The sequence below is a fragment of the Molossus molossus genome, unplaced genomic scaffold (genome assembly GCF_014108415.1).
Source record: "Molossus molossus isolate mMolMol1 unplaced genomic scaffold, mMolMol1.p scaffold_m16_p_3, whole genome shotgun sequence".
Lineage (NCBI taxonomy): Eukaryota > Metazoa > Chordata > Mammalia > Chiroptera > Molossidae > Molossus > Molossus molossus.
The window spans coordinates 118,346,879-118,372,515 of record NW_023425366.1 but is presented as its reverse complement, the minus strand read 5'-3'; the positions used below and the strand labels follow the sequence as shown (position 1 = coordinate 118,372,515).

General features: G+C 48.6%; 1 protein-coding gene and 1 long non-coding RNA gene across 4 annotated transcripts in view; one reads left to right on the top strand and one right to left on the bottom strand.

The window, feature by feature from the left end:
* The window catches only part of NLRC3 (NLR family CARD domain containing 3), a 39,017-nt gene that overhangs the window by 1,789 nt on the left and 11,591 nt on the right, over positions 1-25,637 (bottom strand). Inside the window, exons 2-20 of one of the 3 annotated variants that reach the window (XM_036280550.1) lie at positions 20,586-20,677; positions 20,360-20,422; positions 19,714-19,772; positions 19,232-19,433; positions 17,319-19,068; positions 16,207-16,293; positions 12,456-12,539; positions 12,003-12,086; positions 10,156-10,239; positions 7,978-8,061; positions 7,308-7,391; positions 6,504-6,587; positions 5,735-5,818; positions 4,793-4,876; positions 3,995-4,078; positions 1,866-1,949; positions 1,338-1,421; positions 588-671; positions 84-167 (exon numbers count right to left, since the gene is read on the bottom strand). In XM_036280550.1, coding sequence (XP_036136443.1) covers positions 84-167; positions 588-671; positions 1,338-1,421; positions 1,866-1,949; positions 3,995-4,078; positions 4,793-4,876; positions 5,735-5,818; positions 6,504-6,587; positions 7,308-7,391; positions 7,978-8,061; positions 10,156-10,239; positions 12,003-12,086; positions 12,456-12,539; positions 16,207-16,293; positions 17,319-19,068; positions 19,232-19,409 — 3,107 coding nt within the window. In that variant the 5' untranslated portion in view covers positions 19,410-19,433; positions 19,714-19,772; positions 20,360-20,422; positions 20,586-20,677. Of the gene's footprint in view, positions 1-83; positions 168-587; positions 672-1,337; positions 1,422-1,865; positions 1,950-2,027; positions 2,142-3,994; positions 4,079-4,792; positions 4,877-5,734; positions 5,819-6,503; positions 6,588-7,307; positions 7,392-7,977; positions 8,062-10,155; positions 10,240-12,002; positions 12,087-12,455; positions 12,540-16,206; positions 16,294-17,318; positions 19,069-19,231; positions 19,434-19,713; positions 19,773-20,359; positions 20,423-20,585; positions 20,678-25,637 lie in introns of those variants that run through there. The other 2 variants (XM_036280548.1, XM_036280551.1) reach the window with 2 other exon arrangements.
* Positions 10,049-16,158, top strand: LOC118642648. The gene is made up of 3 exons (XR_004961774.1): positions 10,049-10,247; positions 12,610-12,725; positions 16,014-16,158. It is a non-coding gene; the product is annotated as an uncharacterized LOC118642648 (long non-coding RNA).

Sequence of the window (25,637 nt, the reverse complement as noted above, 5' to 3'; positions counted from 1 at the left end):
AAATCAGGCAGATGGTAGGGCCTGACCTGGGAGCAGTTCTAAAGAATGGCAGGAAAGGGGAGAGCCTGCCGAACCCCACTCACTTGATATGCTGGATCCCATGGTTTCCAGACAGCGCAGTGGCAATGCATATCACCCCATCCATCCCCAAGGAATTTTCTTGAAGACTAGGCACAGAAAAGATGGAGACACCACAGTGAGCCATTTAAGGCAGAAGAACATACCCAGGAAGCAGCACTGCATTATCTTGGGGGTCATTTCTGGAACTTATGTGTCCACAGGTGCCATAGCAACAGCGAGATGGCTCCTGAGACTGGAGTCTACAAGGAGCCAGGTTGTACCATCCAAGTGCAATGAAGATTATAAGACCAAAAATGCTGATGTTGAGTGATTTACCTCTGACTTAAGCTAGGCAAAATGCACAAATTCATCCACAATATAGACTACAATAACCAGAACAGTCCGAACTATTTCTATTTAGAAGGAAACATCTACAGAGAAAATCAAGAGCATCTTATCCCATGGGGGTGGTTCCAGCAGAGAAGTCATCTGCTTTAGGGTGCAGATAAGGCTCTACAACGACTCACTTTAGTCTTCGGAGGCTTGAGTTGACCTTCAGAGCATTTGCCAGGGCTTTGGCTCCAGCCATCCCAATGGTGTTTCCTCTTAAACTGTAAGAAAAGACAGGAAATGTAAGGCACAATGAGAGTTGAAAATGATACCTCTTCAGGTGAGTGTGGGCTACTGGTTAGAGGCAGCATGGACTCAGCCACCGTGGGGGGTTAGGTTGCTCTTTCCTTACTCCCAGGCACAGAATGGAGTTCCACCCTGGGGAGCAAGGAGGATACAGGATGGGGTGAGCCAACCCAACCTAGGTGGTTTGTTGGAGACTTCATTCTCTGTTTACATTCCAAAGAAAGAGCTGGGCTGAGACAGGAGAGGCACTCCATCCAGTGGTCCCTGTATGCTTGGCATCACAGAACCACAGGAGCAGGGGTGACCTGGACATGCCTGGAAGCCCCCCAGAGCTTGAGGCCCTAAACTCCTGGATCCCAAAGACAGATAGTGGACACAGACCACCCCGAGGGACATGTTCAGCCTGGGCAAGACCAAGAAGAGCAGGTACTCAAGAAAAGGAGGGCCAACAGTGACTTCAGGGGAAAGGGGTTAAGTAGGAATGGGGAAGCTGGGGCATGCTTGATCTAAGTGAATATATTTAATTGATTTTTGAGTTTTATATGAATTGACTTTTTTTTTCTCCTCTGTATCTATTCATCTCGAATCAACAGCTTGGTTTCTTTGAGCAAGAGCCTTTAGCTGGAGGCTGGAATACTTACTCGAGAATCTCCAAGGTTCTATTCACAGCCAGGGCCTCCCCCAGTGCCTGGGCCCCCGATGCACCAATGGAAGCCACCTGGAGACTGTAAGAGGAGATGCTGTCAACACAGACAGGCTCGACAGGCCAGGCCTCTCCAGCCCTCATACCTGCCCTGGGCCCAGCTTCCATTCATAGTCGCCCTTTGTTTTCTCCACCCTTGACTTAGGGCTGAAAGTGGTGAAATAGCACTAAAAATTGTTGGCTGTGATCTGTCCAAAGGATGCTTCATATTTTACCTTCACTGTCTGCTGCCTGGGACATATATAGATACTAGGGATACAGGAAGTAGAGGTAGTCTGGAGAGTTTGGAGGAGAACACTTCCTGTACCCCTAAATCTTGTTAGAACTGCAGGAGCAGGGATGAGCTGGATATCCCTTTTTCTGTCTGGTTGCTATTAGGAAAATCAAACACAGCTTCCTTGACTGGGAAACAAGTGGTTTTTCATATGAAAGGATGGTGAAGGCTGCAGCACACATCAGGACTTACTAGAGAGCAGTAAGGGCTGTGTTTGCCTTCAGCGCACTGGCCACTGCACAGGCACCTTCGTCCCCAATGGCGTTCTCCTGTAAACTGAACACAGAGAGTGACCCTGGGCACACAGAGCACAGGGCCAGCTCTCTAGCATGACATGCTGAGCTTGGACCTTCTATTTAATTCAGACCACACATACCATAGATTATACTCCCAGAGTCATCCTGTGTGGCCACTGTAGCCCCATGGCCTCCTAATTAACATGCAGAGGGGTCTGGGGTCTGCACAAGTCTAGACCATCAGAAACAAACAAGAAAGGGGACACATGGAAGTACTGTCAACAAAGGCATGGGACAAAAAAGATATGCTTTTCAAACCAACTAGAAAATTGAAAGCCCTCTGTGTCTGGGCCATTTTTGTTCATGTGCAGTAATAATTTAACGGATGCTCTGGCCGGGTTGGCTCCAGTTAGAGCGTCAGCCCGCGGACCATTGAGAGAGCATGTACCTCAGTTGCGGTTCGTCCCTGGCCTTGGTCAGGGTCATGCGGGAGGCAACCAGTGGAACAATAATAATTAACAGACAGTTGAGTGTGTATTGTGTACTAGCAAGGCCAATTCCGCCTTTTTGGAACCCGGGTGAGGAAATGTAAATAAATGAACAGCCAGTATAGGCTAAGTGCAGACTGCAGTGTGGTTCCAGAGGCTTCCCAGAGAAATAGGTCTAAACCAAAATCCAAAGGATAAGAGGTGGGGGAGAGCCTAGCACATCTAAGGAACCCAAAGAAATTGAGTCAAGTGTCTTGAGTGTGAGACGAAGCTGAGGAGGCATAAAGGAAGCAGATGTTTGGGGGCCCTAGAAGCCATGCTAAAGGTTGGACTTCACTCGGCAGGCACTGGGCAGCCATTGAAACATCTCACCAGGACAGGGACAGATTTGCGTTTTGGAAAGATCTTGACCTGCAAAGGATTGACTGGATGTGGAAGCTGCTGCAGTGACGCAGGTGAGTGATGCTGGTGGCCTGGACCGTGGCCATGGAGATGGGACATTGGAAAGAGAATCAACAGGACTTGGAAAGGAGCGAAGATGTTTCTACTTTTCACGGTTGGTTGGCTGGTTCTATTCATATGATGGGGAACCCAGAAGCAGGCTTCTGAGGGAGATCATTCGGGCAATTTGAAGTCCCGGTGAGACACCCAAGGGGAGGTATGGAAGGGGGAGTGGACACATGGGTCTGGAGCTCAGGAGAGAGATTTGGGATACAGATGTGGGGCAATCAGGACTTGAAAGGCTGGGAGAGGAGGAGAGCTTCCAGAAGAGATGTCATTCAGGAGAAGATGGCCTGGAACAGAACCCTGAGGAACACCAGTAGTTCAGAGTCAAACAGAACTAGCCAGAGATGGGATATCCTGGAAGCTGAGAGAAGTAGTCAGTGTCAAAAGTAGATGAAACTTAAAAGGTTAAACAGTTACCATTTGACTCAGCAATTCCATTCCCAGGTGTATACACAAGAGAACTGAAAGCATACGTCCACACACAAACTTGTACATGGATATTAATAGCGGCATTATTCATAATAACCAAAAAGTGGAAACAACCCAAATGTTCAACAACAGATGAAATGATAAACAGAATGTGGTCTTATCCATACAGTGGTATATTATTCAATCATAAAAAGAAACAAAGTACTGACACATGGTACAATGTAGATAAACCTTGAAAACATTATATTAAGTGAAAGTTGCCAGTTACAAAAGGCCACATATTGTATGATTTCATTTATAGGAAATGTCAAGAATAGGTAAATCCATAGAGAGTAAAATAGTGGTTGCCCAGGACAGGGGAGAATGGGGAGTGAGTGACTGATGGGTTTTCTTTAAGGGTGGTAGAAATGGTCTACATTTTATTGTGGTGATGGTTGCACAACTGTGAATATATTGGAAACCAGTGAATTGCACACCTTAAATGGGTAGATTATTTCTTAATAAAGCTGTTACATATTTTTTAAAGCAGATGAGGATGGAAACATGCCTGCTGGCCTTAGGGCAGAGGCGGCTGTGTGCTGAAGGCATGAGCCCTGTGCCTGGTGGGCACTGAGGTTTCAGATTCCCCTGCCCCCGCAGTCCCCAGGGAGGCCCCACTTACTCGAGGCTGATCAGGCTCCTGTTGAACTGTAGTGCTTGTCCTAGGGCCTTGGCGGCGCCAGCCTGGATGAAATTCCACTGCAAGCTAAACATGCACGGATCACATGACTGCATGGCCCAATGCAGAGTCCAGGAGGTCCTGGGTTCCAGAAAGAGGGGGCTTCTCCCAGGAGATTCTGACAGCAGGGGATGAAGTTCTGCAGGATGGGTTCTAGAAGGATCGCTGATGGGCAGAACTCCTACAGCCCTCCCAGCCTTAGTCCCAAGTAGTCAGCGTGTACTCTCTGGTTAGGGGTGGGCATAGGGACAGGCTCAAATAAAGATTCTAGATGGCCCCTGCCCAGACAGTGTAGCTCAGTGGACTGAGCATCATGGACTGAGAGGTCCCGGGTTCAATTCCCGGTCAGGGCACATGCCCAGCTTGCAGGCTCGATCCCCACTGGGGGATGTGCGGAAGGCAGCGATTGATGTTTCTCTCTCTCTCTCTCTAAAAAAATCAATACAATAAAAACATATTTTAAAAAAAGACTCCAGGTGGCCCCTGCATAGAGCACATGACACGGAGGCACAGCCATAGCTACCCACCTCCCATCTGTTGGCCTCTCCGTGAATCAACCTCAGGAAGTAGAGCAGGGGACGGATTATGGCCTCTGCAAATGACCACCGGCAGCCTGCTGGAGGCCTCAGAGACCATGTGGGGGATGCCCAAAGCTAGACTTGGTCTCCTGCGTAGCTGGCTTGGCTGTGGTCCTACAGTTCTGTGCAGGGGATGGGATGGGTTGGGGCCCCAAGGACTCACTGGAGGGACGTGAGGGTGTGGTTTTCTCTCACTGCCACTGCGATGGCCTGGGCACCTTGGTCGTGGAGGAGGTTGGCTGTAAGGCTGGGAGGGGAGGAATGGGGCAAGTGAGTAGAAGCCGGCCATGATGTTCCCTGTCCTGCTCCCCAGGGAATCCAGACTGCTCTTCTCCAACCCAAGGACTGCATGGGGCCCACTAGGGTAGCCTAATTCATGCTTATGGAGCACTTGCATGAGCCAGGCACGTGTCCTGGACTGTTCTGACGACTTCTGACAACCCCATGGCAAGTGGGCCCAGGCTCAGCTCAGTGAGGTTCCATGACAGGTCACCCACCAGGAGGTGGCAGAGGTGCCCAGGGACTCACTCCTGATTCATGTACTGTACTGTCCCTCATGATGTGGCCCCTTCCACATGCTCGTCCATATCAAGAGGATAGGGAACAAGGGGGCAGGCAGAGAGTTGTCGCTAACTTCATTCTCATGTAATTTATGACATGAGAATGGGGTACTTGTGTTAGGGTTGCCACCAGGGACCAGGTCTCCTAGCTACCTCCTCCCAGCCAGGTCCTTCTTCAGCCTTTTATAATGGCAAAGGTGCCCGGGCTGGTTTGGAGCCATCGGCCCGCAGATCATAGAGTCGTGGGTTCAATTCCGGTTAAGGGCATGTACCTTGGTTGCAGTTTGGTCCCCAGCCCTGGTCGGGGGTCATGCAGGAGGCAACCAATCAATGTGTCTCTTTCACATCGATGTTTCTCTCTCCCCCTCCCACTCTCTCTGAAGATAAGTGGAAAAATATCCTCGGGTGAGGATTTATTAAAAAATAATATAGCAGCAAAGGTGACAAGGGCCTGGCCCATCAGCCCCTGTGTTCTGCATGGGTGAGGCCCTGGCATAAAGGAGCCTTAGAAAGCACAGCCTGCCCACCCCTCCACCCCCACATACTCCAGGTTCTTCAGGGTGCTGTTGGTGCAGAGAGCTTGAGCCAGATCCTGGGCTCCCTCTGGGCTGATGGAGTTTTCTCGCAGGCTGAGGAAAGAGAAGACCCTGAGCTGCTGACTGGGCAGATGAGGCCTCTGGGGGAGACGAGCCCAGGCGTTCAGGCTTTTAGAACCAGAGGAACCTCAGCTGGGACCTGCCTTCCTGAGCGATCTGGATGCGGTGTGAGCCTCCAGTGAGCCCAGGTTCTGGTGGCTAGGCAGCCAAGTGCTCCCCTTTAGGATTTAACAGTAGGAAGTCTAGGAGGAAGAGGATGACAATGGGACAGGCATGCCTGCTTGGGTGCCTAAAGAATGGGCAGGGAGGTTGGTCGTGCGGGTGGCAGCCACTCGATGTGTCCCTTTCACGTCGATGTTTCTCTCTCTCTCTCTCTTCCCCTTTCTCCCTCCCACTCTATCTGTACAAAAAATGGAAAAAAAAATGTCCTCGGGTGAGGATAAAAAAAATAAAAAAAAATAAAAAAAAAAAAAAAGAATGGGCAGGGAGCAGTAGAACTGGCCAGCCGAGGACCATAGCTACCCCTGCCCTCCCGAGAGCAGGAAGAGTGCAGGGTGCCAGCTCCAGAACCCAGCTGCCCAACCTTAGGTTTCACCATAACCCGCCCACAGGGGTAGTGTGGGCTTCCCAGTGCCAGCCTTTCCTTCCAAGTCCCAAAGTCCCTTCAGACCCCCCTGACCAAAGGGATAGCTGTTTGGAGAGGGAGGCCGGGACTTACTTGAGGCTGAGGAGGGTTTGGTTGGTGCAGAGGGCCCCCATCAGCGCTGCCACTCCCGCGTCACTGATGGAATTGCTCTGCAGGCTGCAGACAGAAGAGAGGGCACATTTGGCGTGGCTGTCTCAGGACCCGGAGGGAGCCATCAGTCCAGCTGAAGCACTGAGTTCAACAGGGAGTTGGGGGATCCCTGAGGCAGGTGCCACACCACATTGTTCTTTTCATAATCCCCCTTTCCTCTCCCTTCCCCACATTCCAGCCCCTGCTAGGTCAGGACAGGTGGGTATAGCACAACCAACCCCAGAGTTTAGACTCTGCCTTGGTTTGGGTGGCTCCGAATGGCCTCGGGGGGGGGGGGGGGAAGGCATGTGCTGTGTCTGCAGCCCCCAGAGAAAGTGGCGCAGTTGAGTCTCCCCAGTGTGGTGACAGTACCGAGCTCCCCAACCCTGCACCAAGGCCACTGCAGCTGACCCCTCTTCAGCTACCTGCACTAACTTCTAAAGGGCTCTCAGTGCTTATTGTCACTTTGAAAACTCCAGAACCAGCACCAACCACTACTGTCCAGGGAAATGGAGTTGGTGTGGTAGGATGGAACAGGTGGGGTGGGCATTGAGGGAGAGACACTGAGATCATAGTATGCCCAGAGTTGGTGGTTGGTAGGGTTCTGGTAGGGAAGTGGGGCCCTGACTGAAAGCCTTCCTCCAAGATCCACCCACCTACTGAATGGGGAAACTGAGGGGGACAGGAGGTTGGGGGGCATCACCCTCTGTCCACAGCCACCCCTGGAAGATAGTCAGGCAGACTCACTCCAGGCTCTCCAGGCCCTGGTTCACCTTCAGGGCCTCAGACAGGGCCTTGGCACCTCCATCACCAATGCTATTACTGGACAACCTGCAAGAGTTGGAACACGGGTGAGCCAGCCTCCTGGAACAGCTCCACAGGGTAGGGCCCAGAGATCAGGGTCTAGGGAAGGACTGTCTCTGTTGTCTCAAGGTGCTAGTACACAGTTTCTCCTGCTTGAGGCTGGTTGGCTAATGGTCTCTGTAAGTGACTTCCTGCTTCCTGTAGAAGATCAAGGTAGCAAAGTCTGTCTTGGCTCCCTGGAAGGGGATAGGGGCCAGGAGGTAGGACCAACTCTTTAGGGATAGACATTTGTGATACTTTATGTGAAGGTGGTTAGGAAATACTGTTTTCTTCTACCAGTTGAGGAGGCAGTAAATGTGAGCCTGAGACAGTTGTGGCTCACTTGGTCCTGGGAATCTGGGTCTCCATTCTCCTGGTTCAGTGCTTTGGAGTTCAAAGTCAGCTATCCTGAACCTACATGTTCATCCAGCCATACACTCTCACACCCATCCATCGGTCCGTCCGTCCATCCATCCATCCGTCCGTCCGTCCGTCCGTCTGTCCCCATGCTCACAAATATTTATGGTGTACTGGCATTGTGTTAGTCACCAACTTGGCCCTTCTTGTTTCTCACATGAGCTCCTTTAGACTCCTGTTCTGCTTCAGTGCATCCGCCATCTGCTGGGCTCCCGGGGGCCCAATGGTGTTCTTCTGCAGGCTGTGGGAGAGGAGAGGGTTCCTTCAGCAAAGCTGGTCTTTGCTGGTCACAGCCATTCCAGGCCAAGGATACTCTGATCCAAGGTGAGAGGTCAGAGATTACCATGCTGAGTGCCATCGCCATGTATCAAAGCCTGGGGGGAAGGGTCTCCAAGAAAGGTCTTGCCATTGTTGCCAAAGTGATACCAAGAGACTGACATTATTACGTGGAGACTAAGAGACAAGGGCAGCCAGGCCCGCCCTTGTCAGAAACTGAAAAGCAGTGACCAGTAGACACTGATACTATCCAGCAACCTCTTCAGTGGGGGCTTCTGCATACAAGAACCCACTGGCCCCTTACCTGTCCAACCCTCTCAACACTCAGCAGTCTACCTCCATGTAGACCAACCAGCAGCCTGCTTCCCAACCCTATAGTCTTCCCTGGGGCAGACCCTCTTCCACTTAAGTTCTTCTCCAAAAGCTGCTTCCTCCTATATTAAACCTGGAGGAGGGGATGGTACAGGCAAACCATGTAGTCATGCCAGAAGGACAGGCAGGGCAGGACCTCTTCTGTGTAAGGCTGAATACAATCTAAACAAAAGGCAATTTCCCCTGGTTCCAAAGGTAAAGAGACACTTCCCTCCCTTTTCTTAGTATATTTCCTTGTGGCAATTGCAAATCCTTTCCCTGTCCCTTTGAAAAGTATATAAATCTTAAAAAGCTAAATAAAAACTTCTTGCTAGCCCTGGCCAATGTGGCTCAGTGGTTAGAGGGTCGACCATTGCACCAAAGGGTTGCAGGTTCAATTTCTGGTCAAGGGCATGTACCTGGGTTGCAGGTTTGATTCCCAGCCACTGTCAGGGTCATACAGGGGCAACCAATCCATGTGTCTTTCTCATATGGATCTTAAAAAAAAAATTTTTCCATTTATTTATTTTTAGAGAGAAAGGAAGGGAGAGGGAGAGAGAGACAGAAACATCGATGAGAGAGTACATCAGTTGGCCGCCACCTGCATGCCCCCCACTGGAGGGTTGGCCCACAATGTGGGCATGTGCCCTGACCAGGAATCAAACCGGTGACCTCTTGGTGCGTGGGTCGACGCTCAACCACTGAGCCACACCAGCTGGGCTCTCACATGGATCTTTCTCTCTCTCTTTCCTCCTCCTCCTCACTCCTTTCCACACTCTCTAAAAATCGATGGAAAAAATATCCTGGGGTGAGGATTAACAAAACAAACAAACAAACAGCCCTGGTCCGTTTGGCTCAGCAGTTAGAGCTTCGGCCCCACCGACCGATGAGTCCTCGGCTCAATTCCGGTCAAGGGCACGTACCTCAGTTGAGGTTCATCCCAGGCCCTGGTCAGATAGTGCAGGAGGCAACCAGTCGATGTGGCTCTATCACATAGATGTTTCTCTCTGTCTCTCTCTCTCTCTCCCTCCCTCCCACTCTATCTGATGATAAATAGAAAAATATCCTCTGGTGAGGAATAAACAAACTTTTTGCCAGGTTTACAGCCTTGGAATGTCTTTTGTAAGGACCTTGGAGCCATGTCTTTGTACACATTAAAGAAGATAGCACAGGCTTCAAGTTGTCAATGCCTCCTTGTCATGAAGATAGAGATTTTAACTTTTCTTTGGCTAAAGGCAATTAACAAACACAGGTGGCTACCCAACTACCAGGCTAATTTAGGATAAACTATGTGTGACAAACAGTGCTGTCCAGTCCTCTTACTTGAAGACAAGTTGTTGTTTTTCTTGGAAATGTGTGTAATGGGTTGTATCTGTTGGCTATGGAAAAGAGTGTGATTTCCTCTGTCTTTGCAATCTCATCAGTGGATTGTCTATGATGCGCATTAGAGTCTAGTTGAATATTTATTCAAATAATAAAGCTGTTATGTTCTTTCTCACATTTGTGGAAAGGATTTTCTGGATTGGCAGGAGGCTTTAATTTTTTCCCCCAACACCTGTTCTCTGGAAAAACAATGGACATCAAATTTTGCAGGGGCCATCCAGACAGGTCAGAAAGCCTCAGGACCTTGTCCCATCCAAAGAGGCCCTTGGAGGAGGAGATGAGAGAGTACAGAGGAGGCCCTCTGATGGTCAACATATCTACTCACTGAATCACCGAGAGGGTCCGGTTGGCTGCCAAGGCCTCAGCCATGGACTTGGCACCATCATCCCTGATCCTGTTGCTCTGGAGGCTGTGAAGGTAAGGAAGAGGCACATCACTGTGGATCACACAAGGGCACCCAATGGTGGCCTGAACCCCCACCACAGTGTCCCCAGTGCGCAAGGGAGGGCACAGTTGATCTCAGTGAGTATATGCCCTCAATACATACCACACAGGAACTGGCCCTTCCCTCCACTGCTCTGACCTTACGTTTCCCTCTGGGTCTCTAAGGACTTGCCTGCTGACTGGGGACAGGTGTCCATGGTATCTGGATGACAATAGCTAGGTCATCCATAATCCTAATTATAGCTAAAAGTCACAGCACCCAAGTGTTGGCGAGGATGTAGAGAAATTGGAACTCTCATCTACTGCCGGTGGGAATGTAAACTAGTGTGGCCACTGTAGAAAACAAACTGGTGGTTCCTCAAAAGGTTAAATGGAGAGTTACCATGTGACAAGCAAATTCCACTCTAAGGCAGCTAACAAAAAGAATTAAAACCAGGTACTCAAATACTGGACACAAATGTATACAGCAACATTATTCACATTGCGAAAAGGTGAAAACATCCCAAATGTCCATTAACAGATGAATGGAATATTATTCGGCCATAAAACAGAATGAACTACTGATACATGCTAAAATGTGGGTGAACCTTGAAAACATGTCAAGTGAAAGAAGAGACATAACAGGTCTTACTGTATACTTGCTTTTATATGAAATATCCAGGATAGGCAAATCCACTGAGCAGAAAGAAGATTGGTGGTTGCTGAAGGGAGGGGTGAATGGGAAGTGACTGCCAGTGGGTACAGGGTCTCCTTTGAGGGTGCTGAAAATATTTTGGAACTAGATAGAGGTGATAGTTGCACTGAACTGCACACTTCAAAACAGTGAATTTTGTGTGAATTCCACCTCAATATAAATAAATGAAAACAGGGAGAAGTAGCCGCTACAGTGAGAAGAGACTTGGGTCAGGTGGTCAAGCAGCCAGAATAAAGATAAATGAAGAATTCAAAAGTTATAAAAATGAAGCTTCTCCTAATAGACATCAAGTTGCCTGGTGAAAAGAACATGGATGTAGCCATGGTCAAAACAAGAGCAGCTGAATCAACCCAGACACCCACCAAAATGCTATCTTCACTTAAGCTAATAAAAATAGGTTCTGATGTGGAACTGTTACTCAGAACATCTGTTATACCAGGTATTCGCACAGACCAAAATACACTGAAATTGGTCTCCAGGAAAGACCTGCTTATAGAAAATGTGCCATATTGTGATGCACCAACTTAGAAGCAATGTTTTCTATGATAAAATCAAGTTTTTGTCATTTTTAATTTTAAAATATATAATCGCAGGAAAGTAAATACATACAGACATACATACACATAAAACAAAACAAAATCGTGGTACACATTCAACACAGCAAACCACAGGACTCTCCTGGAGGATGGGCTTTCAATGTCTTGGAAAACTCCTCGGGGGAACATTCTGACACCATGGTCTTGGAGATTTCTCACTCAGTGGAGGACAAGAGGTTTTCCTCATAGATTATTTTGCCCCTCCACCTCTGCATAGCTCTAACCTCTTCTCCTCTATCCCCTGCTCAGGCTGTAAACACAAGCACAATAACCAGGGAGGAGCTGGAACCTGGAAACTTGTTTAGGATACAATATCCTATGGTATCCACTGGGTGGGAGCTGGTATCTCATGGCCACATTGGAATCACCTCCCACTCCATGAGTGGCACCTGAGGAGGTTTTATGGTCCCTCTCCAGGGGGAAGCAGGTGACACATACCTCAGAAAGGTCAGAGTGCGGTTAATCTTCAGAGCATCTGCCAGTGCCTTGGCCCCTTGAGGTCCAATTGAGTTACTGCGGAGGCTGGTGGAAGGAAGAGAGAAAGAACCACTCTCTTTCATCCAGTTCCCAGGGAGGGAAGGAGAGACAGAAATTACACTGACCTTCAAATCTTCTTGAACTGAATGTACCAGGGTTTAGTATTTCATGTTTGGTGCAAGTAGGACAGAGATTTTTATGTAGGCAAGCAAGGAAAGAGTTTCTGAAGATGCCCCATGTGATGCGAAGAAGAAAATAGGATCTGATGCACTAGTAGGCTTGGCCAAAAATAGAGAGGAGAATATTCTTTCAATCCACCATGGGAGAGTGTGGTCAAGGGGACGTCACAAGATGGTGTGTCACAAGTGCTCCCTGCCCCAATGGTGAAAGATTGGCCTTTGGTGATGTACTTACTCTAGAGTAGTCAGACTTCTATTGACAAGGAGGGATCTGGCCAGAGCTTTGGCCCCTTTGTTACTGATCTGGTTCTCAGCCAAGCTGCCCAAGAAGAAGGAGAGGATTAGTTATGGCAAGTCTATAAATGTCATCACCTCTTCCTCAACTCCAGGTTCGTGATCCAAGTCCCTCAGCTTCACCAGCATCATCAAGGCCTGGACACAGGCAGAGATCAAGTGAGCCCTGGAACAGAATGCGAGGCCCAGGAAAGCCTCTGAACTGAGCAAGGTAGGACTAGAGTGGGCAGACAGACCTGCATGCTGGCAAAGGGTCCCAGGGAAGTTTGGCCAGAAGTAAGCACAACGGCTACTATACAATACAGGAAAGAGGGCGGGAAGTCACACAAGTCCACCCCAGCCAGTTGTGCTAGAAAACGGGCTCTCGGGAAAAACCAAAATACAAAAACCCTGATTTGTATCATTGGCCAATTTCTATGGTGTAAATACTCCCACCATGGTCAATTTCAAGTACTCGAAGCTTGCAAAAATTTTTGAAAATGTAACAATCAGCTCTCATGAACTCATAGTTCCAGCACACCACTGGTCCCAGCCCTTTCTGTAATGCAAGAAAGGAAAATGGTAGAGTTATTACAGAACTAACTTTAAAGAAAAATAATACAGCCCTGGCTGGTTTGGCTCAGCGGTTAGAGCATCGGCCTGCGATCCAGAGAGACCAGGGTTCAGTTCCCACTAAGGGTTTGGTTGCAGTTTGTCCCCAGTCCTGGTTGGGGTCATGCGGGAGGCAGCCACTCGATGCGTCCCTTTCACGTCGATGATTCTCTCTCCCTTCCTCTCTCTCCCTCCCACTCTATCTCAACAAAAATGGAAAAATGTCCTCGGGTGAGGATAAAAAGAAAAAAAGTACATCTGTATCTGCCTTGAAAGGACGATTCCAGGAATATGCTAGTGGATCAGTCTAATGTTGCTTCATGTACCCAATTTCAGAAATGGTAGCTGAAGAAGTTTAATGTTTCTTAGACATTTAAAACTGTGGGGAAGCCCTATGGAATACAACTAGATTTCCCAGTGCTTTTCAAGTTATGTTTGAAGGATCCCCAAGGTTCCCACAGAAAAGCTTCAGGAGCCACCAGGAGTCTGACAAGGAGCCAAGTGCCTGCACTCCTATCCCCTCTTCTTTCAATCCCAGCAGCTTCCCCTTTTGTCTGTTTGACTTATTAGGATTCTGCTTGATATGCCACTTTTTTTTTTTTTAAAGGGGCTCTTCTGCTTTAAAAACATTTGAAGACCATCCAGATTATCTTCTATATAAATGTTCTCAGGTTCTACAGAGCCTCTGTGTACCTCCTCATCCCAAGATTTTTATGATATTTTATAAGTAATATTTCATGAGCCATGTGTGTTTTGTGAAAGATCCCTTGGGCATTTCAAACAGGGATGTGTCACTGAGGACCAACCACAGAGAGATAAAGAAGAGCATGTGGCCGTAGAGGAAATGTTTGATGTTGTTCAGAAAAATTTCTGAGCACTCTCTAGACTCCTTTAAGCCAAACACTGAAAGTTGACTATTTTAATGAAGGAAAAAATATTAATAGTGAGAAGTAGTCATTATGTTTCTTTCAAAGGAATTGCATTTATATCTCTGGCTAACAAGACAAAGATAGTCCTGCTAATAATAGCTGGTCCTTATATAGTACTTGTCCTGTCCTAAGCACTTGCCTTGAATTAACTCCTTTGAGCTTCATGACCACTTTAGGAGGTGTGTTTGGCAAAGGACTAACCTTGCTCCTGGTTCCTGAGAGGTGGCCTCTAAGCCCTTGGAATATCCTGCCTGATAAGAATGATCTGCTTACCTGGGGGTCTTAGGTTTTGCTGAATAGTTTATCTCACAATTTATGTTGGGGACCCGGGCCATGCAGTGTCAAGTTGAACTCTGGAGGAGCTGGAGGATAAGGTCAGCATATGGTGGCCAGCTATGTCTTCATGACTGACCCCCAATAAAAACTCTGGACACCAAGGCTTGGGTGAGCTTGAATGCTTCATGTGTGTTGTCATATGTCATTGCTAGGACTCCAATGGGAGGGGACAACTGGAAGTTATGCCTGGTCTCTCTGGGATCCTGCCCCATTCACCATTTCCCTTTGCAGATTTTTTTTTTTTAAATCCTCACCTGAGGATATTTTTTCATTTATCTTCAGATAGAGTGTGAGGGAGAGAGAGAGAGAAACATTGATGCGAGAGAGATACATCAACTGGCTGCCTCCCACACTACCCTGACCAGGGCCAGAGACAGAACTGCAACTGAGGTACATGCCCTTGACTGGAATCAAACACTCGACTCTGGTCCACGGGCCAGCACTCTAACTGCTGAGCAAAACCGTCGTGGGCCCCTTTGCACATTTTAATCTGTATCATTTCTGTATAATGAATCATAACTGTGAATATGACAGCTTTTCTGAGTCCTGTGAGTCTTTCTAGTGAATCACTGAACCTGAGGGTGGTCATGGGGACCCCAGAACTCACAGGTAGATACTGTTGTAACCCCATTTTTACCCTCCTTCGGCACAGAGGTGTCTGTACAAAGACCACATGGAGCCTACCACTCTAACCACTGTTTTCAATGACTGTTTTGCTTCTGACTCGTTCCATACTTTTGTTTTCTCAAATAAAGATTATTTCAGTACCCAAAGCCTTGTATGAGAATGAAAAATTATGCTCTGGGTCCCGTTCTCCAAACTCACCCCCCTAATTCTCCAAAAGCCACCCTCAGGACATGGCATCTTTCAACTACAAACAAGGGTGTTACTCAAACTTGGAAATTATTACAGGAGAGATTTTATAAGCATATAGATCTGTTCTATAGTCAGCATATAAACTTTAATTACATAAGGATGCAATGTTTAAAAATGTTTTATTGATTTCAGAGATAGAGAAAAAGTGGGGAGAGAGAGAGAGACATAGAGTTGTTGTTTCATTTCTCTATGCATTCATTGGTTCATTTTTGTATGTGCCCTGATTGGGGATCGAACCCACAACCTTGGCACATCAGGACGATGTTCTAACCAACTGAGCTACTCATCTAGGGCCTAAATTTTTTTAATTTAAAATTTTAAAGAAAATTTAAACTTTATTTTAAGATATAATCCTGGCCCTGGCCGGTTTGGCTCAGCAGTTAGAGCATTGGCCCGTAGACCAATGAGTCATGGGTTCGAGTCTGGTCAAGGGCACGTACCTTGGTTATGGTTTGTCCCTGGCCCTGGTCTGGTCATGCAGGAAGCAACCAGTCAGTGTGGCTCTATCACATTGATGTTTCCCTCTGTCTCTCTCTCTCTCCTTCCCTCCCACTCTATCTGATGATAAATAGAAAAGTATCCTCAGGTGAGGAATAAATTTTTTTTAAAAAGAATAAAGATATAATCCTGTGCCCAGACTACTATTTGAGGACAAACTTTGAGAAAATTGGGCCTGGTACTATGTCAGCACATGTAGTGTTTGGAGAAATGCTTCCATGTCCACAGTAGCCTCTGGTCCTCACCATATCCTTTCTCTCTTCTTACAGATGAGTGCCTGAGCCTCTGGAACTTTCTAGAATGGGCAGAAACAAGCGGCTGCATCCTGAGACATATGCTTCAAAGACACCTCTCCTTGAAAGCACCACTAGCCAATTTAGCAGAGAGGAGGATGGGAAAGTAGCCCTCAGACCCTGAGAGACAGGTGGGTACCCTGGATGGAGTCTCCTGGGTCAGCGGTACCTGATTCTCTGAATACGACAGTCCTTTCCACTCAGCACACTGCCCAGCAGCTCCATCACGGGGTCCTGGAACTGGTTGGTGTCTAACCTGGTCGGGAGGAACAGCAAGAGTGAGTGGTACCACCACCCACAGGCAGGTTGGATGAAGTCCCTGGCTGGCATCGGGCAACAAGAGGGGGCACTAAGCTCAGACACCCAGGCTGGAATCCTCTCCTTCTCCCTCTCTCCATTCCAGTGTAGCCCCCACCCTATGGCCCAGAGAGTTAGGACAGCACACCCACCATGCTCAGCTTTCCTACAAAGGTGAACTGGGAGGCTCAGAGGCATGAGCCCTGGGGTTCCTGTCCAGAGGGCTGTCTTCCCAGCAGCCCCACAGACCATGTGCATCTGTGGGATACTTGCTGCTAGTTCTCCTCCTTCTGAGGACATGGAAGATGCTCTCAGGTCCTGAATGGCCTTGGCCCTGGTGCCTTCCCCCCAACCTCTACTAAGGTCCAGAGCAGTGGACAAAGGATGGGCCAAGGTTGGAGTGAGTAGGTGTGGCTTCTGTTAGCTCTGGGACGGTTCACAGGGTGCTATAGGTTGAATTGTGCCCCCCCCCCCAAAGATTTGTTGGTATTCTAACCTCCTGGTGCCTCAAGAATGTGACCTAATTTAGAAATTGGGTTATTGCTGATGTAATTAGGTAAGATGAGGTCATACTGGACTGAGGTGGGCCTGTCATCCCATATGACTGGTGTTCTTGCAAGCCAGGAAAGGTCTATGTGAAGACAGAGACACCGGGAAGGTGGCCATGTGACCACGGAGGCAGAGGTTCAAGTGATGTATTTATAAGCCAAAGAATGCCAGCAACACCACAATCTAGAGAAGCAGGAAAGATCCTGCCCTAAAAGTGTCAAAGGGTGCACAGCCCTGCCAACACCTTGATTTTAGACTTCGGCCTCCAGAACTGTGAGAGAATATGTTTCTATTGTTTTAAGCCACCCAGTTTCTGGTCCTTTGTTACAGCAGCCCAGGACCCTGATACAGAGAGTCAAGGTGGAGAGGAAGCATTTTCCAGGTCCTCTACTCTCTCCTCTGCCAGCACATCCTGCACACCCATCTGGTGCCCACCTCAGACTCCGGCAGTAGAGCAGCTGGGGCAACAGGCTCTGTAGGACGCCCTGACTGAGGCACAGGGACAGGTTGGCCTCCTGGGTACAGGCATCTGACACCTGCAGAAGGTAGGCCAGGGCAGCTCGGTGGGGGGGGCCGGTCAGCCTGGCCAGGCCCCCACTCTCCATGGCCTCCTCCACACTGCAGGCCAGCTCTGTCTGCTGCAGCTCATGCAGGCAGTACAGAATGTTGACTGCCCGGGCACAGACCACCGTGTCGGGGTGTAGGCAGCCCAGCAGGAGCTGGGCCACCTGCACCCGGGAGCCCTGGTGCTCGCCCTGGGCTAGCAGGGAGCCAGCCAACAGGGCATTGACCCTTGGAGACAAGAGGCCAGAGAGGAAGCGAAGGAACACATCCAGTCGTCCGTCCTCAGACTGCATGGCCCGCTGGGCCGCACTCCTGAAATGCGTGAGGAAGCCCAGCCGAGGCCAGGACACACCACCCTCAGTGAAGAGGTCGAAGATGGCTCTCTTGGATGCACTGCAGTAGTACGCAGCCCCCATGAACTCCTGCAGGGACAAGTGGGTGAAGAAGTAGGCTGCCGAGGAGGCCAGGGTCTCCTCCCGCTGCAGGAAGTAGCTGCACAGAGTGCTCTGCAGCAGAACAAGGTCCACACCAAATGCCTTCAAGTCTGGCTCATAGAACACATACTTCTTCTTGACTAGCCCATGGAAGGCCAGTCGGCCCAGTGTCCCCACCATCTTGCGGCCACTGTGGGCTAGCTGCTCAATGCGAGGGCTCGCCTTGCCTTTCTCTTGCCCCTCCCCACTGAGAGCCATCCTGAAGTACCAAGAGTAGAGCTCACACAGGGTCCTTGGAGGCCACAGCTCTGCATCCTGGGGCCCTCGTCTATGGCGGCACAAGTGGCCCAGTGCTAACCCTGCAAGCTGGCAGAAGGCTGGGATGGTGCACATCAGGTACAGGGACCTGTTGGCCTGCACCTGGCTCAGGACCCAGTCCAAGAGGACCTGGTCCTCAGGGAACATCTGCTCCAAACATGCTTTGATCTCCTCTTCATTAAAGCCCCGGATCTCAGTCATCCGGTCCACCAGGCCCCCTGGGATCTGGCCAGCTGCGCTGGGTCGGGAAGTGACCCAGACAGAAACTTCTGGGAAGAGGTTGCCCCGGATGATGTTGGTGATTAAGTGGTCCACCTGCATCTCCTTCTTGGGGTCAGTGCAGGCCACGGTGTTGGAGAAGTCCAGAGGAGTCTTACACTCATCCAAGCCGTCCAAGATAAGGAGAACTTTGGTCAGGGCTGCCACTTCCAGGCCAGACTCCCCAACATGTGGAAAGACCGATCGAATGAGTCTGTCTGCAGACAGCTTTTCATGGGTGTTGAGGTCCCGGAATGTCAAAGGCAGCACCAGTGAGAAGTCCTTGCCCACCTGACCCCGGGCCCAGAGGCAGACAAAGTCCCTCACCAGGGTGGTCTTGCCCACACCAGCCACCCCAATGGTGATGGAGATGCGGGGTGGGATGGACACCCGAGACAGAGGCAGGAAGAGCTTATTCAGGGCAATGGTCCTGGCAGAGCGCCAGCCCCCACGTGTGGCCTCCACCTGGGTGAAATCATGTTCCCTCAGCTGCAAGTCCATCAGGCCCTCCACCAGCAGGAGGTTGGTTAGCCTGGGCGAAGGGCCACCCAGCTCCAGGCTGCCTCCTGCCCTGCTCAGAAGGGCCTCTCGGTGTCTCTGAAGCCTTGAGTCTGTGGAATGGAGGACAGAGGGGAGGGTTGGGTAGGGCAGGTGAAAAGAAGGGAAAGGGGGAGGACTGTGGAGGCAGGTAAAAGGAAGGGAAGGAAATAGAATTTGGGAGGGGGTGTGAAAGGAGAAGGGAGAGGGCCTGGGGACACCCCTCCATCTGCCTACCATTCCCATGAGGCCCCTGTGGAGTGTCGGGTGTCCTGTCAGAGGGCTGTGGGGCCTGGGAACTCTGACAGCCTTTCCCGGCCAGCAGGTCCATGAGGGCTTTCACCTGCTCGGCTGGGGAGCCAGCTCCGTGGCCCTGGCCAGCCTCCCCACCCATCCGCATCTCCTGCTTCCTCATGGAGTCCAGGATTTCTGCCAGGAGCTGTGAAGAGAGAGCCTGAACCTGCTGCCTGCTGTCTCCCTGCCAAGTGGCCTGGGACAGGTAAGGAGCCTCCAGGGATGTGTGGGGACTCACCCTTTGGGGACCCACACTTTCTCCTCCCCCAGCTAGTGGCCCACAGTCTGATTCCAGGAAGGGGTTGGAAGGGCTGTTTGTTCCTGGATGCCAAGAATAGTTCTGATGCCACAAGCATTGCTCAAATGCAGGAGGCCAAATGAATAAGAACCCAGGCCCAAGCTCAAATCTGAGCTCTGCCACTTACTGGTTGTGTGACACTGGGCAGGCTGCCTGAGATCTTTGTGCCGTGGTGTCATTTGTAACCTGGAAATGGTGATGCGGTTACGAGCAGGTCCACTCACAAGAAGGGAAGACTAAAAGAAGCCAATCTGGGAAGGCTACACACTGTATGATTTCAACTCTATCTTATTCTGGAAAAGGCAAAATTATGGAGACAATAAAAAGATCAGTGGTTGCCAGGGTATCGGGGTGAGGAGGAAGGGATGAATTGGTGGAGCAAAGAGGAATTTTAGGGCATGAAATTACTCTGTGTGATATACTACCGTGGTGGATTCATGTCATTATATGTTTGTCCAAGTACACAGAGTATCCACCAGCAAGGGTGAACCCTAATGTAAACTATGGACTCAAGGTGATAATGATGCGTCAGTGTAGGTTCATAAGTTGTAACAAATGTGTCACTCTGGGGGGGATGTCCATAGTGGGCGCGGGTTCATGTATGGGGCAGGGGGTATATGGGAATCTCTGTACTCAATTTTTCTTAATTTTATCCAAAGCTAAAACTGCCCTAATAACTAAAATCTAGTGATTAAAAAAGAAACAAAGAATGGAGCAGTTGAAAGAGCGGGGAAAGTTGGTTCTCAGAGCAGGTGCATAGCTACTTTTCTTACTCTGTTTCCTGGAGTCTCCTGGAAGAGCAGAGGCGCCTGACTCATGGGCAGCACTGTTTTCTGCTGGGGACAATGATGCAGAGGTGCTAAGAGACAAAGCCATATCTGAGTCCCACCCACTTATATTCCTTTTCCTCTGTGTATACCACCCCTCTCTGTATCCCTTCCTCAGCTAAGGTAAACACTTGAGGATCCCGAACCACCTCCACCTCGCCCTTCTTCTCACCTGCAGCAGGCAGGATGTCCAGCCCATGGCAGCTCCTCCAGCAGGGACTTAGGAACTCAGAGGGTGGGAGTCAGCCATCCCTCTTCATGGGTCTAGAAGAGAAAACGGAACTTAGGCCTGGGCAGAAGTCACACCTACTTCTTTGGGTGTGGCAGCTCGTTGAACCAGGTCCAACTATGCCTTTCAGCCCTGTGTTGTCTGGGTCTCAGTGTTATTCACTTAAAAGGAGGATTTGCTGGCTATACCCCCAAGGACTCAACACACTCCCTGACTTTGAATTTGCATTGGGGTTGCAGGTATTTTAACTCAGGATGAACCTTTAAACTTGGAAATGCTAAAAGAATCTTAGCAACAAGTAAATTAACATTTTCCAGCCATTTAGTTCATATGGTATTGAAGAGTTGAGTATAACAAATTTGAGGCAGATAAATGAACTAATCTGGGAACATTAGAAATAGGCCAGGGCAAGGCCAATCAAACTTCTTCAGAATCCTTCTGGCTATTCTTCTAAATGTCAGAACTAAAAGGGAAAAAAAGAGATGAGGTTTTGATTTAAGTTACATTAATGGGATACATTACATTGATTGATGTTCCTGTTGAAGTATCCTTGCATTCCAGGAATAAATTCCACTTGTTTTTTTGTTGAGGATGTTTGCATGTGTCTTTTTAAATAATTAATTAATTAATTATATTTAGAGAGAGGAAGGGAGAAATAGAAACATTAATATGAAAGAAAAACATTGATTGGCTGCCTCCTGTATGCCCCCTACTGGGGGTTGAGCCTGCAACCTGGGCATGTGCTCTGACCAGGAATAGAACCAGGACCTCTCAGTCCATGGGATGACAACTCAATCCACTGAGCCACACTGGCCAGGCTTGCATCAGTGTTTATAAGGGATATTGGACTGTAGCTTTCTTTTTTTGTAGTGTCTGTTTGGCTTTGCTATCAGGGTAAAACTGACCTCGTAGAATAAGTTAGAAAGCATTCTCTCCTCTTCACTTATTTTGAAAAGTTTGAGAACAATTGGATTTATTTATTCTTAAATGTTTAGTAGAATTCACAAGTAAAGCCATCAGGTCCAGGGCTTTTCTTTGTTGGGACATTTTTTTGATTACTGGTTACTCCTTACTTATAGGTCTCCTTACTAATAATAGGTCTATTCAGACTTTCAATTTCTTTGTAATTTAGTTTTGATAGCTTTGTGTTTCTAAGGATTTGTCTATTTTTTTTAAACTCGTCTTTATTGTTGAATGTATTACAGATATTTCTCCCTTTTTTCCCCATTGATCCTCTCCTCCCTATTCCTGCCCCCTCCTGCCTTCCCCACACTATTGTCGGTGTCCATTGGTTATGCATATATGCATAGAATTTCTTTGGTTTATCTTATCCTGCCCTCCCTCCCCCTTTCCTTTTGAGGTTCATTAGTCTAACAACCAATTTGTACTTCTTAATTCCTTCATCTTTTTCACCCATCCCCCCAGCACCACCCATCTGGCAAGCAACAAAAAGTTCTCTGTATCTATGAGTCTGCTTGCTCATTTTGTTTGTGGATTCAATTGTTGATGGATATGTATTAATTGCCATTTTATTGTTCATATTTTTGTTCTTCACCTTCAAGAAGACCCTTCAACATTTCATATAATACTGGTTTGGTGGTGATGAATTCCTTTAGTTTTTTCTTGTCTGGGAAACTCTTGTTATGTCCATCGATTCTAAGTGATAGCTTTGCAGAATAGAGTAATCTTGGTTGTAGGTCATTGCTTTTCATCACCTTGAATATCTCTTGCCACTCCTTTCTGGCCTGCAAAATTTCTTTTGAGAAATCAGCTGACAGTCTGATGGGAGCTCCTTTGTAGGTCACGGACTGCTCTTCTCTCACTGCTTTTAAGATTCTCTCTTTGTCTTGAACCTTTGGCATTTTGATGATGATGTGTCTTGGTGTGGACCTCTTTGGATTCAACTTGTTTGGGACTCTCTGTGCTTCCTGGACTTGTATGTTTGTTTCCTTCACCAAGTTAGGGAAGTTTTCTGTCATTATTGTTTTAAATAGTTTTTCAATTTCTTGCTCTCTCTCTTCCCCTTCAGGAACCCCTATGATGTGAATGTTGGCATGCTTGAAGTTGTCCCAGAGGCTCCTTATACTATCCTCATTTTTTTGGATTCTTTTTTCTTTTTGTTGCTCTGGTTGGGTGTTTTCTGCTTCTTTATCTTCCAAATCAATGGTTTGCTTCTTGGCTTTACCTACTCTACTATTGATTCCCTGTAATTTATTCTTTATTTCAGTTAGTGCATCCTTAATTTCTGACTGGTCCTTTTTTATGTTGTTGATATTCTCACTAAGTTCCTCGGAGGTCTCCTTAAGTTCCTTGAAGGTCTCACTAAGTCCCTTGGATGTGTCACCAAGTTCCCTGAGCAACCTTGTAACCTATTTCTGAACTCTGCATCAGTTAGATTGCTTATTGCTTATCTCCATTTTGTTTAGTCCTTTTCCTGGAGTTTTGTTTTTTTCTTTCATTTGGGACATGTTTCTTTGTCTCCTCACTTTGCTTCCTTGTGATTGTTTCTATGTATTAGGCAGAGTTGCTATGCCTCCTAGGTTTTGTAGGGTGGCCTACTGTTGTAGGTGTCCTGTAGGATCCAGTGGCACAGTCTCCCTCATCACCCCAACCGGGCCCTCACAGTGCACCCCTAGTGTGGACTGTACACCCTTCTCTTTTAATTGAGTCTTGATTGCTGTTGGCACATCAATGGGAGGGGTTTACTCGGGCTGATCAGCTGCAAGGACTGGTTGTGCTCGCTAGCCACTACCTTGGAGGATCAGCTGTGTATGGGCCCACCACACAGAGCAAGAATTACTTCAGCAGGGCTCTGGTACCCACCAAGTCCACTCATTGAGCGTGTCACTTGTGAAGGTGGTTGGGTAGTGGTGTTTTGATGTGGTCTGAAGCTGTCCACCAGGTGTACTGGCTTTGGAGCAAGGTCAGCCATTGCCTATGCTCTATCCAGGGCCACCCGGCATAAGCTACAAAGTGAACTGCAGATGGCTGCTTCTCGTGCTGGGCTTGGAGGTTTACAGGAAAAGCCAACTTGTGTACAAGGCTAGCTGCCAGGCCTAGGGCCACTTAACGAGAGATATAGGGCTCGCTGAGACTGGACCCTCTCGAGCCCTGGCTCCGCACCACTCTTGTGGGCTGCTGGGTCGCACTTGTCCCTCTGGATTCCCGGCTTCCCACTGCTCTTGTGGGCTGCTGGATCGCACAGGCCCCTGTGGATCCCTGGCTTCTCACTGCTCTTGTCGGCAGCTGTGTTGAACAGGACCCTATGGAGCCCCAGGTCCTGCCCCTAGAGGCTGTGGAGTGCTGCTGCCCAGTGGGGCTCAGCTCCTGCTCAGCCTTTGCTGTAGTTTTTGGGGATGGTTCTCTGCTGCTGGTCTGTGCTTCTATTGCCTGGGGATGGATGTCTGCTCCCCAGCCTCTGTTGCTGGGGATATATCTTGACTCTGATCGGGCTGCTACTGCAGGGGATGGTGCTGGGCTCCCGGCTGTTAGCTCCACTACTGTCACTAGTCTGTGTTGACACAAGGTGCCAGGTGCACTGGTAGGCTCAGGTACCAGATGCTGCTTGTTTGAGAGATTTTAGGAAACTCTGAAGCAGGATCCAAGATAGGCCAATCCTATGGTAAAGCCTTTGGAAACAACTTGAGTGGGCCTGAAAGTTGGGTGGAACAGGGCCTCAGGGAATCACCAGGGCAGGGCCAACTGTGAGCCAGGTTGCTGGAGTCCCAGATATGGCGGCTGTCTGCCTGCTCTGTGGGGGAAGGGCTCACCAAAGGGACAACTGCCTCCACCAGCACGTCTGTCCAGGAGAAAGCTGCCTCTCCAGCCCTCGTCTGGAGGCCAAACAGTTCAGTTCCTCCCTGTTCTCTGGTGCCCCTCAAGCTGCCTCCCCTCAGAGCTCAGAGGGAGCGGGTCTGAGTAAGTCTGTGCGCTGGTCCTTTAACAGGAACTGCTGGGGCTTCCACAGCCACAGCCTCCCTCTGCCTCAGTTCCCACTGGTTTTACAGCCAGAAGTTATGGGGATTCTCTTCCTGGCACTGGGACCCTGAGCTGGGCACCTGGTGTGGGACAGGGACCCCTCACTCCTCAGGGAGGACTTTCCCAGCTGAGGTGTCCCCCTGATTTTTATCCACCACACGTGGGTGTGGGACCAGCGCATCCACCTCCGCCCCTCCTTCCAGTCTCCATGTGGCGGCTTCTTTAATTTCGTAGTTGTAGGACTTCCATTCAGCTCGATTTCAGGCGGTTCTGAATGATGGTTGTGTTGTAGTTTAGTTGTAATTTTGATGTGGTTGTGGAAGGAGGCAATACTGTGTTTACCTTCCCGCCATCTTGACCCACCTCCTAGGATTTGTCTATTTTAACAGGGTTATCTAGTTTGTTGGCATATTCTCTTATAATCCTTTTTTTGTTTGTTTTATTTTAAATCTTTATCGTTGTATGTATTACAGATGTTACTCATTTTTCCCCCATTGACCCCCTCCTCCCCTGTCCCGCCCCCCTCCCACCTTTTCCCATACTATTGTCTGTATCCATTGGTTATGCATATAAGTTCTTTGCTTTATTTCTTTCCACCCCCCAACCCCTTTGCCTTTGAGGTTTGTCAGTCTAGCAATAAATTTGTACTTCTTAATCCTTTCACCTGTTTCACCCATTCCCCCAATGCCCCTCCCATCTGGCAACCAACAAAATGTTCTCTGTATCTATAAGAATGTTTCTGTTCTGACTCTTCATTTTGTTTGTAGATTCCATTGTCGATAGATATGTATTCATTGCCATTTTGTTTGTTCATATATTTTATCTTTTTCTTCAAAAAGACTCTTCATCATTTCATATAATAACGGTTTGGTGGTGATGAACTCTAACTTTTTCTTGTCTGGGAAACTCTTTATATGGCCATCGATTCTAAATGATAGCTTTGCAGGATAGAGTAATCTTGGTCGTAGTTTCTTGCTTTTCATCACTCTGAATATTTCTTGCCACTCCCTTCTGGCC